At 48.7% G+C, this 15,061-nt stretch overlaps 5 protein-coding genes across 5 annotated transcripts; 2 read left to right on the top strand and 3 right to left on the bottom strand.

Moving 5' to 3' along the window:
* Window positions 1-2,801: 2,801 nt before the first annotated feature.
* Window positions 2,802-3,071, bottom strand: N7446_003277 (uncharacterized protein; the record flags this gene model as incomplete). The annotated part of the gene is made up of 1 exon (XM_058512026.1): window positions 2,802-3,071. The coding sequence occupies one exon, from the start codon at window positions 3,069-3,071 to the stop codon at window positions 2,802-2,804; it is 270 nt and encodes an 89-aa protein (XP_058377562.1).
* A 437-nt stretch (window positions 3,072-3,508) lies between these two features.
* Window positions 3,509-5,200, bottom strand: N7446_003276 (putative isoamyl alcohol oxidase; the record flags this gene model as incomplete). The annotated part of the gene is made up of 1 exon (XM_058512025.1): window positions 3,509-5,200. The coding sequence occupies one exon, from the start codon at window positions 5,198-5,200 to the stop codon at window positions 3,509-3,511; it is 1,692 nt and encodes a 563-aa protein (XP_058377561.1).
* Window positions 5,201-5,828: 628 nt separating this feature from the next.
* N7446_003275 (uncharacterized protein) lies at window positions 5,829-7,117 on the top strand (the record flags this gene model as incomplete). Its single annotated transcript, XM_058512024.1, has 5 exons — window positions 5,829-6,024; window positions 6,070-6,137; window positions 6,204-6,583; window positions 6,639-6,703; window positions 6,753-7,117. The coding sequence occupies 5 exons, from the start codon at window positions 5,829-5,831 to the stop codon at window positions 7,115-7,117; spliced, it is 1,074 nt and encodes a 357-aa protein (XP_058377560.1).
* A 364-nt stretch (window positions 7,118-7,481) lies between these two features.
* Window positions 7,482-10,599, bottom strand: sha1 (putative calmodulin-binding protein Sha1; the record flags this gene model as incomplete). Its single annotated transcript, XM_058512023.1, has 2 exons — window positions 7,482-7,855; window positions 7,914-10,599. The coding sequence occupies 2 exons, from the start codon at window positions 10,597-10,599 to the stop codon at window positions 7,482-7,484; spliced, it is 3,060 nt and encodes a 1,019-aa protein (XP_058377559.1).
* Window positions 10,600-13,055: 2,456 nt separating this feature from the next.
* N7446_003273 (glycoside hydrolase family 71 protein) lies at window positions 13,056-14,690 on the top strand (the record flags this gene model as incomplete). Its single annotated transcript, XM_058512022.1, has 1 exon — window positions 13,056-14,690. One exon carries the CDS (start codon window positions 13,056-13,058, stop codon window positions 14,688-14,690), a length of 1,635 nt encoding a protein of 544 aa, XP_058377558.1.
* Window positions 14,691-15,061: the final 371 nt, after the last annotated feature.

Genomic DNA, 15,061 nt, shown 5'->3' with positions numbered 1-15,061 from the left:
AGTGCAGACAGGGAGAGGGACGCTCAATGATTAACGGAGACCAGAGAGGAATGCTTGGCACCAGCGCGAGGTGAACGCACCCGCCAAGATCTCGGCGGTCTTCAGAATGCGCCCGGTACGACTTCGAACTGGAATCCGGTGTCTGTGCCATTCTGGAGAACCTGTCAAAGGTATTTCTGGGGTCACAAGAGTACGGAGATGAAGCAAGGCAGGCATCTAGACTCCACAAAAGGGAGTATCGTGACCGATACAGAGCTGCGAAATGCAAGATGCGAAAATAGCTTCAGGTCACCCCTTTTCTTTTCTCTTGGCATTGACTACACCCTTTTCACAGATAACAAAACAGCCCATGATAGGGGCTCCCTCTCTCGCCAAGCATCTCTCCTACATATTGAGTCTCAAATCAATCTTCAGGCTCGGCGGTGCTGAGTATGGAGGCGTGCCAAGGGCGATCATGGGCGATCATGCGAGGCGCAGGAAGGCCTTGGCGAGTATTCAAACTGGTCTATTTGGGTTGCTATTGTTGCCAAGCGGTTGCACGGAGTGACAAGGTTAGGGGGATCGACGGGTTATAGCCTTGGCCCTTTGACTCGGTCCGGTCCGATGAGATGAGACGTGTATACCACACAGCCCCCAGATTTATCTGGATGCCTTGGGAGAACAGTTCATATCGGACTGGCCGATCGACATCCCTGCAGCCATCAGCCATGTCACTGGGGTTCTAACGATCCCTCCGGCGTGTAGTCAAACACTAACCTGAATAATTATAGAAACATGCTATGAACTTGGCACACGCCATAAGACTCTCGCCTTCTCATCCTAGTCAATCCACGTCAGATATGCTCAATACGTTACGTGTATAGTCATAGCCTCAAGAGGAAGTCCTCGGACGATTACTGTCTGTGCATTATTTCACCCCGATTTCAATACTTTACTTACATCCAAGCCGACTTCCAAATCTTCTGGAAGTTGATCGACATCAACCCCTCTCCCCGCACAGATAACACTCTGGTCATCGGGTGTCCTTTTGACTTGCCAATGAAGATGCCGTTCAGCAACATGGGCTCCCTACCACGGGACACAGACCGAGGACACGGAGATATAGTACCAGGTGAACGTGCCACAACCAGCGACTGATACACGAAACTCTGTCGGTCGCAAAAGAGTGTCATCAGCCGCTGTGCACATCCCATGCCCCAAGAACCCCTCGCAGCGTTAACTCAACTTTACCCATACATGTAAATGACGTGAATAACTCGGTCGGAAAGCCCTACAATACAAGTCCAAACAAAAACCGTTGATCGCAGCATTGTAATATAGACAGTGATATCATTTCTAGAACGGTAGGCACAGATGGCAGGGATAGCTGAAACACGTTTCGAATCACATATCCAGAGACGTGGATTCCATAGGTAAAGACGTGAGCGGCAGAGAGACGGTGTCCATCGCAATCACCCAAACCATAAACACTCGAAGATCATCGACAGAAACGGCAGCTACAGTAGACGAATCCCTGCCTACGTAATCGCGCCAGGTGCTGTCATTCGTCGCCAATCCCGTCAATCCCGCCAATCCCCTGCTTATGACGAGTGTCTTTTATGCTGGGGCCTTTGGAAGAGGCGGAGGTAAATGGCGGTGTCAGTATAGGGGGGCTTGAAGGGCTGGTTCTGTTTTGCTGGATATATATAGTATGTGGGATGTTTAATCCAGCCACCGAGTAGTGTAGGATAGTATCCTATACTATAGTCCACGGAGATGTCGATGCTGATTTCTACCGGTGATGTCACTCCTGTAAACCTCACATTTTGAATACGCGTTAGTCGTTGCCATGGTAGCCTGTGCTTTGGTTACAGTCTGTCTTGGGCACTAGCGGTCCCTCCCGAGATGGGATGATTACACGTCAGATCGAGGGTTTGACATCTATGACATACAGTAGCATGTACGTCAGCGTTTGCCCTGTAGGGGGATATGGAGAAATGCGGTGACCGTGCCCTGGGGGATGTAAATTTCTATTGGAAGTAGCGTGGTGGGTTTCATTTATCCGAAGACGATCGTTGTGCGGTATGATGCTATATCTGCAGTCGGAAGGATAGAGATATATGAGGCATTTCGGCGCTGAGGTCATAAGGCAGGATGATGGAATTGAAGGTCAGTTATTGGCACCACTTTCTGCTTCTGATTTGGTGGTTTGAGTTGGATACGAGGTGTGGTTGTCGGTGCATTTCTTCCTGAACTGGCAACCCGGACCTTGTATTCGGATGTCATTGTTGATCTTCGTTTACATTGAATGTATTTGCATTGCAAGATATACTGTAACTGTTCTGATGGTTTCTACCCCACGCTGGTATTTGATATCGCGTGGGTTCCTGGAATACTCTGTTACACAAACCATGTGTTGGGGATGATCGTTCCTTACTATGGTTGTATGAGATCATTTTTATCCTTCTATGGAGCTAGATATTTCCCCAATCTCCAGCCTACATCCCCAAAAGGCAGATATATCCCCCTTAGAGTATTCTTCTGATATTCATATGCTCAAAGGAGAACGGGGTTGATATCAAACACTCAGTAGGTAGGTATGCTTCAAAGCCTTGAGCTTAAAGGCATGGAAAAGCACCCTTAAGGAGACTTAAACAAGAAAGAAAGCCCCGAGACCGAGAGGGTATAGCTTTAGTTCTAGGCAAGAAAGAAACTCCACTCAAAAGAGAAGCAAAAGTTGCAACCAGGAGGGGATAGTTACAAGAGAGGACTACGTGCCTCGAACAATATTATATACAAACAAAAAAAGTAAACCCGATCCCTTATTTCCATTTCCCAGCATCTTCAACCCCCTTAGCAACGCGCTTCGCGCCATCCTCAAGCCCAGTAGTCGCACTACCAAGCATATTTCCAACCGGCTCGCCAGTACTTCCCGTCGCGCCGGTGATGGTATCCCCGATACCCCGACCTGCAGTGCCAGTTACTCCGCCCAGCGTGCGGGTAACTCCACCGACTGTGTTTCCAAGTGTGGAGGTCACGAACTTGGCTGCGCCGGTGACGCCTTTGTCTTGAGAGGATGTGTCGATCGGCATGGTAGATTTGTTTGCGTGTGGATCGAAAGGACAGGAGAGGATATGATCGAGAGATGTTTGGTTCAGATTTTGGACAGAGGATGAAGTGGAGTAGATGGCTGTGATTGTAGAAATGAAGACTAATGGGCAAAAAGATGTGGTTGTTATATTGGTGCGCCCTATGATGTCATTGTTTGGGACTTGCCCACCTGGGCAGGTGTGATGGCTGTGGCGGAATCATATAGATACGTCAAATTAATAGATAAAATCTTGAGCTAACGCAGGCTTCATACGCCATTCTGGGCGAGTGACTACAATTGGGTGAATGGCGAAGTCTATACTGTTGATAACGCAGTTAACCAAAACCGCATTGCTGTTGTTCAGTCTAGCTATATGATACGTATGTACATGGTGTAAAGTCTATATGGTACATCAAACGGAGCAAGGAGATTCCAGAATTAGAGAAGAGCAGCATAGGAAGAATCAGCAACCTGCGACTCCTTCCAGCCAACACACTTCCAGCAACTCAACAAACCGAAGGGATCATATTTCTTCTTAATGCTCACCAGCTTCTCGTAATTATCACCCCACCACGACTCGACCCAGTCGATCGTGAACGGATTTGCCTCATTGCTGTACGCACCACCGCCAGGCGTGATGCCCTCAATAATGGCAGTCGTGTTCTGAATGGACTCGATTGTCTTCTTGCGCGTGGGAACGGTACTGTTCCACGCCCAGGAAGCCCCAGAGCCCAACTCCCAGATAGCATCACGCCAGGCGGGAGCGGCACTAGTCGAGCCTTCGGTGTAGTTGTACAACACCGGTCCGACAACAGGGATGTACGGCGTTTGGCCCAGTGACTGGATGGTTTCGAAGAAGCTCATGAGGTTTGAGCGGCCCTCGGCCGTCTCAAAGACGGAGCGGGAGATCAGACGGCTTCCGGGGAAGCGAGTGACGCCGACGGCGACGGAGCTGGTCTTGACATATTTATCATAGAAAGAGTACCAGGAGGTGAACTCCTCAATGGTGGCGGAGCCGCCGTTTGCTCTCGCGTAGGCAATCACGCTTGCTAGGGAGACCTCGGCTTCTTTGACAGAGAGCAAGGGAGAGACGTTGACGAGGGTGTTACCGGTGATGTGGCCACCCCATCCTTCCTTGCCCCATTTGAGGGTGTTGTTGACAATGATATCCATGAATGGGAGCATGTTGGTGGAGTTGGCAGGGAACTTGATATTGGCAGAGACGAAGCGGATAGCAGGCTCGACGCGGTGGGTGCTTTCGAGGACTACGCCGAAGGTTCCGCCACCACCACCGCGGAGGGCCCAGAAAAGGTCGGGATTCTGGAATTCGTTGGCGGTGCGATAGACACCGTCTGGAGTGACGACCTTGTACTCAAGGACACGGTCAACACCGAGACCGTACACGGGACTCAAGATGGAGTGGCCGCCGTTTTGGACCCAGCCGCCTGAGACACCGACGGTGCTCGAGTAGCCACCCAGAATGGTGACGCTGTGCTCCTGTGCAAATTCATACGCCTCGTCGAAGTTGACGCCGGCACCGACGGTGATAGCGTTGTATCGAGCGGTGTTTTTGGAGCCGCTGGGAGTGAAGCTCGGACTATAATGCATAGATCGCAGGTTGCGGGTCCAAAGGGACAGCGTGTCACGTCCGCTGCTGCGAGTGAGATAGTCATGGCCGCTGTTTTTGATGACGAGCTGCTTGCCAGAACAGTTGGAGAACTTGAAAGCTTCAATCACATCCCTTGGGCTCTGTACTTCGAGATAGTGAGAGGGAAGGTTGCCCTGACGGCAGTCGGCATCTGCGTACGCCAGGGGATCCGTGGGGTCGCTGCTGTCGAGGAGGCACTGATCGGTGGGATCGGACGCCCACATCTCATCCTGATTGTTCATATAGCCACTGGGAGAGTTGGTCCGCAGCCATGGGTCCGAGTAGTTCGCCTGAATGACAGCGCAGGCGGCATCATCGCGAGCCACCGAATTGCCATTGTAGCTGGAGAAACAGGGCAAGGAGAAAGGAGTGAGAGGCTGGACATGTCCTCCAACGGTTGCATTGAAGTTATCCAAAGTGCATTGCTTTGCAACAGTATAGCTTACTAAGGCCAGCAAGGGCCCGGATAACTTAGGCACCATACTTGGCGATGGTGAATGAAAGATCACAAAGGCGCAATCGCTCCGAGTTTAGAAATGAAGAACGGCAATTGAACAGCGAGAATTCTTTAACCTTGGTCTAGGAGACACTAAGAGAAACTAAACTTCATCAAGATGGGGGCCAATATCTTCCGCGGTGGAATTAGGCTGGTTTAGGTGAGAAACACCGAATGTCTTATATGATTGGCTGCTAGATAATTAAATCAGACTGACCCTGTGAGACTAATCTGAGACTAATCAGAGACTAATCCATTATATCTCTCCCGGCGTTTGGTCGCAAAGGATTTGGTTATATTCCACTCTGAAATAGGTCTAATGAGCGAAACAGAATTTTCGTGGTGACTTCAACATCCAAACGAACCCCGGAGAGGCCAAGGCTGTTCGCCATTGGATCTACCACGACCGATGGTTACATGGTAAAATGCCGATCATCCTGTTCGTCGAGAAGGCCCGGTCTCGGACTCTTTTAGAGTTCTTGCGCGCGCAAAGCTTGAATTCGCATTAATATATACGAGTGTGATAATAATACCATGACCCCTTTAATCTAAGCCCTCGGTCTTGGGTCTCGGATCTCAGAGATTAGATATTTTCTATCTTTCTCATTCCGAAGATGGCGAACAAAGTGAATGCATATTGGAAAAATGTCCTCACTATTGTGCCGATCATTGGGGCTGCGGTGGCGACCATCATCTACCTGTTACGCCTCTACTGCAGGCGGATGAAGGCCCTAGGGCTTCTGCTGGAAGATTATCTAATGGGTGCCGGTTTGATTATTTCTTACTGTGCTACAGCTTTTGTAATAGACAGTGAGCATCCCCCCCTTCCTCTCGACAGGATACTAACTATCAAAGCCGCCTTCAACGGCGTCGGTCTGCCGGTCGCATCACTCCCCAAACATGAACGGCTGCGCATTCAATTTGTATGTCTTGACCTACCGACTACGACCTTGAGACGAGTATGGGAAATCTAACAATATCTCGCGCAGGGATCTTGGATGATACAGAAGTTCTGGGCCCCGTCCATGGCCTTCGTTAAGATCTCGATCGTCGTCTTTATTAAACGTCTCTTCGGCTCCATCCGTGCATACACCATTATTTCCTACTGCCTGATCGCATTCATCGCTTTATGGGCCGTCACTGCGCTGTTGGTCAATACCTTCCAATGCATACCGGTGCAATACTACTACGATAAAGACTTGGACGGACACTGCATGAAGGGACAAGTTCAATTCTTCCAGACCATGGGATCGATTGCATTGATTGAAGACATTATCATTCTCTGTCTTCCTCTTCCTGTGTTCTGGAACTTGAAGATCAACATTCGGCAAAAGATCGCGTTAATGATCGTGTTTTCTCTCGGTGGACTGTAAGGCTCCCCTCCACATAACGAAAAGTAGCTCCCTTTTACTGACAGTTGGCAGCGTCTGTATATTCAGTCTAATGCGCTTGATTGAATTCCGCAATTTCCAAGTCACCGACCTTGCCTGTTAGTTCACATTCCAGTGCATATTAAGAACGCAGCTAATATCAAGCAGCATCTAGCGCCAAAGAATCCATCTGGACTTGCCTCGAACTCGATGTGGCTATCATTTGCGGCTCTCTTCCACTCCTCAATCCACTCGTGCAAGGCCTTCGCAGTACTGCCAGGAGTGGCGCCTCGAAATATAACTCGCAGCCCTACGCCGGATCCAGCCACCACCTACAGTCGATGCGGGGAAAGAAAACCGGTTTTCGAGAGCTTGATAGTGATCATGCGGCGTCAACGATATCAAAGGGGGCTAACGCCATGGCTTCGACAAGTCGGGTGAGCACCGATATGGAGAGTAATAGGCAGGACGTGGATGGGACGTCCGATATGGGGAGTATAGATCCGGTGATTCATCGCAAGGATCCAATATAGATGATCTGCAAAATAGATGCATAATACCCTTTTGCTTGAAGAAGTATTACCTGGTTTATAAGTATTATAATCGTGGTTCACGGCAATCACGTCCTGAAACCCGTTTTATACGCAGTGGGACCCCATCGGACTGTGATGGGACCGTAAACTGTGCAAACGTAGCTTTGCATAAGTTACATAGAGAGGAGTAGATAGGATAGTACACAACAAATCTCGTTCATGTTCAAGTATGTACTCGCTCAAATCGTCTGCCTACCCATAACAGGCAGGTGATAAAAAAATCACTGTAAGAATACATCAAATGATGGTAAGAAACGCTCCAGGGGTATCGATAAAAAGAAGACTAAAAGAAAGTAAAGCTCGTTTAGAGCCGACGAAGGCCCCGAACCCCGAGGCTCTGGCGACCAGAAGACTTGTGCAAAGCCTTGCGTTGCAGGGTCTGCTCTCGCTGCTTGCGGGATTTGATCTCCCGCCACCACCGGGTGATGACCTCTGCTGCCCCCAGGATCTCCGTCCGGCCTTGAACAACGGCGGCACAGTTCTCTGCGAGATCCCGAGCGACCTCACGCCGGTGCTGCATTTTCCTTGCCATGTGGGAGCGCCAAACGCCTTGGATAGCTGTGGCAGCTCGGGCACGTTTGGATGCGGAAAGCATGCGGGAGCAGAGGAACGCCAGCGCAGCAAGGGTCGTATCGCAGTTCAGGATGTGTGATGTTGTACCTGGGGCAACAAGGCATGCTAGTAAAACGACGTTAGTATTAGCCCGGTAACAGAAGTATGGCACCAAACCACTTACCAAATTGCGAGCTGCATCCCAATTGCTTGAGACGCGACTCCAATGACATGGAGCTGAAACGGAGATTTGGTGTATCACTTTCGCTGATACCCCCAGCAATGTATGGTTCATATTCGTCCATGATGCTCCCGTAGACCTTTCCATTCGCGAAACTTGTGGTCAGGTTGTTTACACGAAGTCCTTGCAAGGCTGCTAGAATGCCTGCCCATTGCTGTAGAAGGCCTGAATGTTCGTCTCCAAGTGATTCCTTATCCAAGAACCAAGCTTCATCTTTGACTGCTTCATAGCCAAGCTGGGCAACAGTCTTGCGCTTGAGGCGGGTAATTTCCTTGCGGACATCATCCCAGTCAACAAGGCCTGCAAGCCCCCATTTGCTGAGTAAAGCCCACAACAGGGCGATGGTCTTTTCGCGGTAGCCAAGTACAATGTCCTCGGCTTGAATGTTATCAAGAACCGAGGCCGCACCATTTTGGGAGGCCAGAGCTCCAAGGACAAGGCGGACATTGAAGATCTTGACTGCATGGCTCACACAAGGGAATTTCAAATGCTGGGACAGAGGTAAGTCGGGGTGGCCCTCGGTCAGTGAAAAGATTTCGCCAGTAGGCAGAGAGACCTGAGTAGGTGCATCTGGGTCAGATTGCAGATGCTGTGGCAAGAGGAGAAGAAGCTCGACAATACGAGCCAGCCGTACGCCATCTCGGAAATCGACGGCCATGGTGTTGATCTTGTAATTGTACTCTTGCAACTGATGCTGCTTGTGAGATAATTGGCAGTTCAGGTGGACAAGCAGCCTATTGATATCACCACAAGATGGAACCAGTAGGCGCAGCAAAGCTCGGAAGACATCAGCGGAAGATTTGGAGTCAGAAGAGGGCTGAAAAAGCCGGCGAGGAAAAGTAGCCCCAAGACACTCTTTGCCTTTGTCCAACAGGGCAACAAGCATGATGCTTCGCAGAACAACACGGTGGTAAATCTTTGCATTCCTTTCAACCGTATGATCATTGAAGCTGGTTGTGGGTTGTTCAATATCTTCATTGCGAAGCAAAAATGTTTTCAAGAATTCTTCCACTGTTCTGATGACCATTTTCTTCGAAGATGCACTTCCTGGACCGTCTTTGAGGCCATCCACAAGCCAAGTCGAATCGTCGGAGATTTGCCGACCAACGACAGTCTCCAAGGCTGGAACCAATGCACGGAGATCATAAGATTGGATCCAGATATCCAGGAATCTTCTTTTGACACCAAGGTCTTGATGGAGCCGTGTACCTCGAGTGAGGGTTTCCGTGGGGATCCTCAGAGCACCACAAGACAAGGAGCCTTGGAGGCGTTTGTAGAGACCTACAAACGGTTTGGTGTGGTAGATATTGAGCAGGTCAAGTCGAAGAGCATTGGCATCGTAGCTGGTCAACTTGGGATCCGAATATTCAAATAGTCCATTGACAAGCTGACCAATTACAGTCTCCTGGTGCGACAGCCAATTGTCCTCGTATAAAGCTGGCTCCGCAATATGTTCTGCAAGCAACGAGAACCGATGATTCGCTTCCCTGAGCGTGGAATTGATGTGATCAATCCAGAGATTCTGAGATGACTTAGAGTCACCCAGCCTGTCTGGCAAAGGAGTTGCTCGGGCACCGAGAGGCACTGCGCGTTTCACCTGCTCCTTGGGAGCCTTGTCAGCATTTCCTTGTGTTTCACCAAATGCCACTCTTCTCAGTGGCTCCTTTTGTCCCCCTCTGTGCCTGATTGTTGTTTGATTTGCGGTGGCAACTGTCGTGGATCGAGGTTGTTTAGTTGCGGGGGTTAGGTTTGTAGTGGCGTTTGTCGCTCTGCGTCGAGTGACCCTTGGCTTTGATGGAATATCGTTGGATTTGGGGTCTTTATCCTTAGGTAGCGTAAACTTCCCAGGTGGTAGATTCTCTTTGCCGCCACCGGTTCCAGGGATATCAGGTGCTGCTGGATCCACCTGGGGAACCTTTAAGTTTTGCTGCAGTGGTGCTCGTCGCGCAGACGCCGCCAAAGACTTCCGTGCCTGGCGTTTGGCAATTTGTGACTCAAAGCTATTAATTTCAGTGTTTTCCGATGTGTGTGACTTGAAAGCCCCAGATTGTTGTTTGACTGGACTGAAGAGACCCATGAACACCCTGGGGACCGTAGTGTCATCAGGAGGGATGTAGACAGTGTTGCGCCGAACACCTTTTTTCAGAGGGTCTCCCGCAGATTTTTTGTTTGGATCCTTGTCACCAAGTATTGTCGAGGATTTGTTCTTATTTCTGGCCCCAACACCTGAAGCCTTGGGCTGTGCCAGCATCTCCTCTTTCGTCTCCTGAGTAAAGCTGACGTTTGGGCGGAATCGTTGAGCTGGCTGAGCAAGCAGCGACGACTTGCGGCCTACTGATGACTTGGTGACTTCAGCAGTTCGTCGTCGCTTTTCGCGACCCACAGACGCATCTTCACTTTCTTCGCGGATATGGAATGTTGGTTTTGTCTTATTCGCGCGTCGGGGACGCGTACCCGTCAAAACCGGTGCGCGTACTTCGGTTGTGAACTCGATCTCTCCTGTGTTCTCAAAAGGTGTCTCGTCCAACAGGCTATCAAAAGTGTCACTTCCACTATTGTGCTCGCTGAATCTTGCAGACCCCGACTTCCACGGACAAGGGGTCACAGCTTCATTCAGAAAACCAGACATGGTGCCAAGTTGTCCTTGGAAGTAGAAGTATGTTTTCTTATGGGCGCATAGGAATGCGATAGTATGTATTTGCAATGTCTGGTGAGATACGTAAACTGTGTTTGATGTTCAGAGAAGCGGTGAAGTCAATCAAGGGATCGACTTCAACGCGGGGACGTGATGGTGGGGTTAAATGGGATGTTAACAAGCACCCATATAGACTGTACTGTACTGTGTGCAAGTCAATCGATCGAGGATCGCGCGCCTGGAACAGTCGAATACTCCAGATCCGTTGTTGACGTGCAGTTGTCCAGGGCAACTATCATTATGTCAGCATTTGGGTGGAGTCAAACATCACGTGACAATATATTTACACGTGACCTTGGAAGAGCGTTGAAGAAGCCGGGCAGATGCGTCCAGAATAGAGCAAATGGAATATCTAGGTTGCAGGGCGGTGGAAGAGGAAGTGCTTGATTTACCGGGATAGGAGAAAAATCGGAGTAACACAGGATAGTATGAGATCCGGACTTCTACTCTAGGGCAGTAGGGCAACCATGCAAACAATTAACCTTCTAGGTTCACATTGTACTCTGTTTGCTTGGATGGTATTATCCCAAGCCTTTAGCTATTCAATTCTCCAACAATACCAGCCCCTTCCCCCCAATGTTGCACTCACAATATCTCTAGGTCATGCCGCAGCAGAATATATGATACACATTGCTACTTCAGAGTCTCCCTAGAGTTAACAGATAATACCTTGACTAACTGCTGTGCTCATGGATCCTAGCACCCCGTTTGCTGCAACTGGGCTTGATTGTATGCAACGTTCCGTGACAAGGTGCCAGGGGCTCGACACTTTTAACCCAATCTCTTCAGAATTTCGACTTGTATGTTGGACTTATTCAATGAGATTAAATAGTAGGAAGAATGTGAGGACTGATATTTCTAATCTGCTTGACAAGGGCTACAAGAGGAGGGCAGCTCTGATAACTGATAGCAGCTCAATTCTGTGACACAGCTCTAGATCATAAACACCACATATATCTTGTGTATCACGCATTAGTCCCACGGTCTCAGGATATTGTCTAGTATGAGCTCGGATTTTCCATGATATTATGCAGAGTTCAATTCATATGGTGGTTGAACTATGCAACTGTCTCCGCAGAAATGTTTATTTATATGACAATAATCAGATTTGAACTTGGGTTTGTCAACTATGAGGTGATACCTGCGCGCAGTTCTTCGGCCAGAGATTGCACATTAACGGCGGCACGTTTGTGCCATCCAAAACGTGATGCCGTGTCCAGCCAGCTCCGAATAGACCAAAAGTGGGTCTCTAATGGCAATTTATAGCGTCGCAGAGATAGGAGAACATAGAGCTTAGTCTATATTGACATGTAGAGATACATAGAACATTTACTTTTGACTAGAAGTAAAGAAAGGACATATTGCAGAAACAAAAGATATAAGAAAGGATCTTGTCATACATTGCCTCCAGTCAAGTGTTAAAGCATACCAGTCTGTTTGGTAACCAGACTAGAAACAATCAAATATCGGTTACTCACCAATCAAACGTTGGCGCGAAAACAACTCAAATATCAATGTTGATAAGACGTCTAATCAAGACATCAGATCCTAAACAGGGATACTTCGTCTTTTCTTATTACTTTGAAGTGAGACACGTTAAATCTAGACATCCGAAAAAAATGGGGAGTATGCACCGATGTACATAGTTGCCGTGGTGAGTGTAACATCTTCTTGCCATCACACTAATCTACAGACACAATGGCGCATATTCCGGATCATCCCATGCCCCGTGCAAAACAACCTTTGCCTTGCCGAATCGGGTCTCTCCGGACCTTCTTGTAACTCGCCTTGTCGAGTAAGGTTACATCCTCTCAAGGAGGTTGGAAGATGACAGGCTTGGTACTTTGAGACCTTTATGGCTGTGGAGTTAGCTTTAGAGATCTCGGATAGTGTGGCATATATTACAAGATATGAACCTATGAGATTTAGTATCCGGATACAGAAGGCATTGTGGTAGACGCAATTCCAGTAGCAGTATACGGGAATACTCCCGAGAGATATAACAAGCCGTAGTACGTACTACTGTTCCACAGCAGGTATCACCTGCGAGAGTTGGCTTCTCGTGCAGCGGTAGGTATATGTACATCAGAATCCGCTCTGAGCTGACTCTCCTGTCTATTTATTTTTTACTTACGCTAAGTCATCTTCAGGGTAGAGGAAAGAGTTTTTCTTACCCAGTATCATCATGGAGTTGACGAAATCCTCTGTAAAAAGGAACTTGGCCATCCTCTTCCAACTCTTAAATCTAGTGTCGCGGGCCTCCAGTAAGGCAGTGTTTGCGCATTTTATGGTGAGCATGGCTTATCTTTATGGAAGCATTTCTAACCAGTAGATATTTCATCTAGATGGCAAACACTGGAATATATGGATCCTCAGATTGGAGGCAAGACATGTCCCTCGCCAAAGAGGCTCACATCGATGCGTTTGCACTCAACATGGCTTATGGTGTGCAGACAAATGAACAGTCTGTTGCAAATGCCTTCACTATGGCAGAAAACCTTGGTTTTCATCTATTTTTCTCTTTTGACTACGCCGGCAATGGAGCTTGGCCAAAGGCACAGGTCATCAGCATGCTGCAGAAATACGCCCCGAGCTCCGCTTATTATCGCCATGATGAAAAACCTTTCGTATCTACATTTGAAGGAACTGAGAACGCCGATGATTGGATTGCGATCAAGAATCAAACTCGCTGTTTCTTCGTCCCCGACTGGTCCTCCGTAGCAGCCAACTCTGCCCTTGAGCTCGCAGGAGGCGTCGTTGACGGCTTGTTCTCGTGGGCTGCCTGGCCAACAGATACTCGACGGATGACCACCTATGTGGATGCCGCATATCTCCAGTGCCTTGGGGATGTTGGGAAGCCATACATGATGCCGGCTTCTCCGTGGTTTTATACTAATATGCCTGGCTACGACAAGAACTTCGTATGTCACGGAGACGACTTGTGGTATGATCGATGGGTGGAGGTTGGCTTCCTCAACCCCGAGTGGGTTGAGATAATTTCTTGGAACGATTACGGCGAGTCGCATTATATCGGACCACTTAACGAAAAGGGCTATGGAGTATTCACCGCGGGGAAGGCACCATACAACTACGCCCGAGGGATGCCGCACGATGGCTGGAGACTACAGCTTCCATATGTTATTGATCTGTACAAGAAAGGAACAGCCTCCGTGACAGAAGAAAGCCTCGTTGTTTGGTATCGGACACAACCCCGGATCTCTTGCGGTGGAGGAAATACCACTGGCTTCACAGCTCAGCTCCAAGTCGAAGAGGATGCTGATACTCGAATTGCGGACAAGTTGTTCTTTACGGCACTTCTAGCTTCAAATGCTTCGGTCAAGGTGAGTATCGGCGGCGACGCAAAAGACACAAAATGGGAATTTGAACCAGATGGCGGTGTTGGCGTCTACCACGGTAGTTTTGACTATGATTCCAAGCACCTTGGGGAAACTACTGTCACTATTCTACGTAATGGAAAAGAGACTGTATCCGTCAAAGGCCGATCTCTGACCAAGGAATGCACTGGCGACCTCGCCAATCTAAATGCATGGGTAGGAAGCTCAACATCAGGAAGCACCATAGACTCAGTCTCGCCAGAGTTGTTATTATCCGAGCAAACCTGCATCGAGGGGGCTGGATCATCAAACTTCACAGAGCTATGTGAATTCACCTGCAAATACGGCTATTGTCCACTTGGCACATGCTACTGCACTGCCATGGGTGCTCCCAAAGGAAAACCGAAGACCACCAAAGACAAAGGCTACCCGAAGAACGGGGATGACAGTTACGAAGGACTGTGCTCTTTTGCATGCTATTATGGATTTTGTCCGAAGAAACTTTGCTCGGAAACCAAGGTCTCAACCACAACAAGCCATCCGGCTCCCACTGCCTGCGGCAAAGGCCACTGCACACATACCGATACCAACGACGGATTACAACGACCTCTTCCTTCCTTTGACGCGCTCTTTGGGCTATATCTCCTTATATTCTCTATTCTGGTTTTCAATACGTATCAAGGGGATTGATCCTTTCCAAGGGTATGATGGGCTATAATGTAATCTTAGAGCCGACAACATTACTGATTAACTTAAAGGAGACAGTATACAATGCAGAGGATACTTAACTGCTCATTGACAACTCGGACGAAAAGAAGGGCGTCTGGATAGGCACATGAGGTTGTCCTACACAGAACACACGTGATGCCCGCAGACCATAATTCCCCGACGACTTCCAAATGGAGCGAGTGTAATTCCCCGAGCTATATTCAGCCACTTTACAAGGCCCAAGTTACCCTTCAACAGACCTCAGAATGAATCATGACTCTTGGGCCTCTCCCACTTCTTCTAAAAAGCCATCCTCATCTTCAACCAACTACTTTTCCAAAATACCAAAAGCT

Source organism: Penicillium canescens (genome assembly GCF_028828765.1).
Source record: "Penicillium canescens strain IBT 15451 chromosome Unknown utg000002l_segment0_segment0, whole genome shotgun sequence".
Classification (NCBI taxonomy): Eukaryota; Fungi; Ascomycota; class Eurotiomycetes; order Eurotiales; family Aspergillaceae; genus Penicillium; species Penicillium canescens.
Note: the sequence above shows the minus strand (reverse complement) of the source record. Positions and strands in the feature narration are given on the sequence as shown.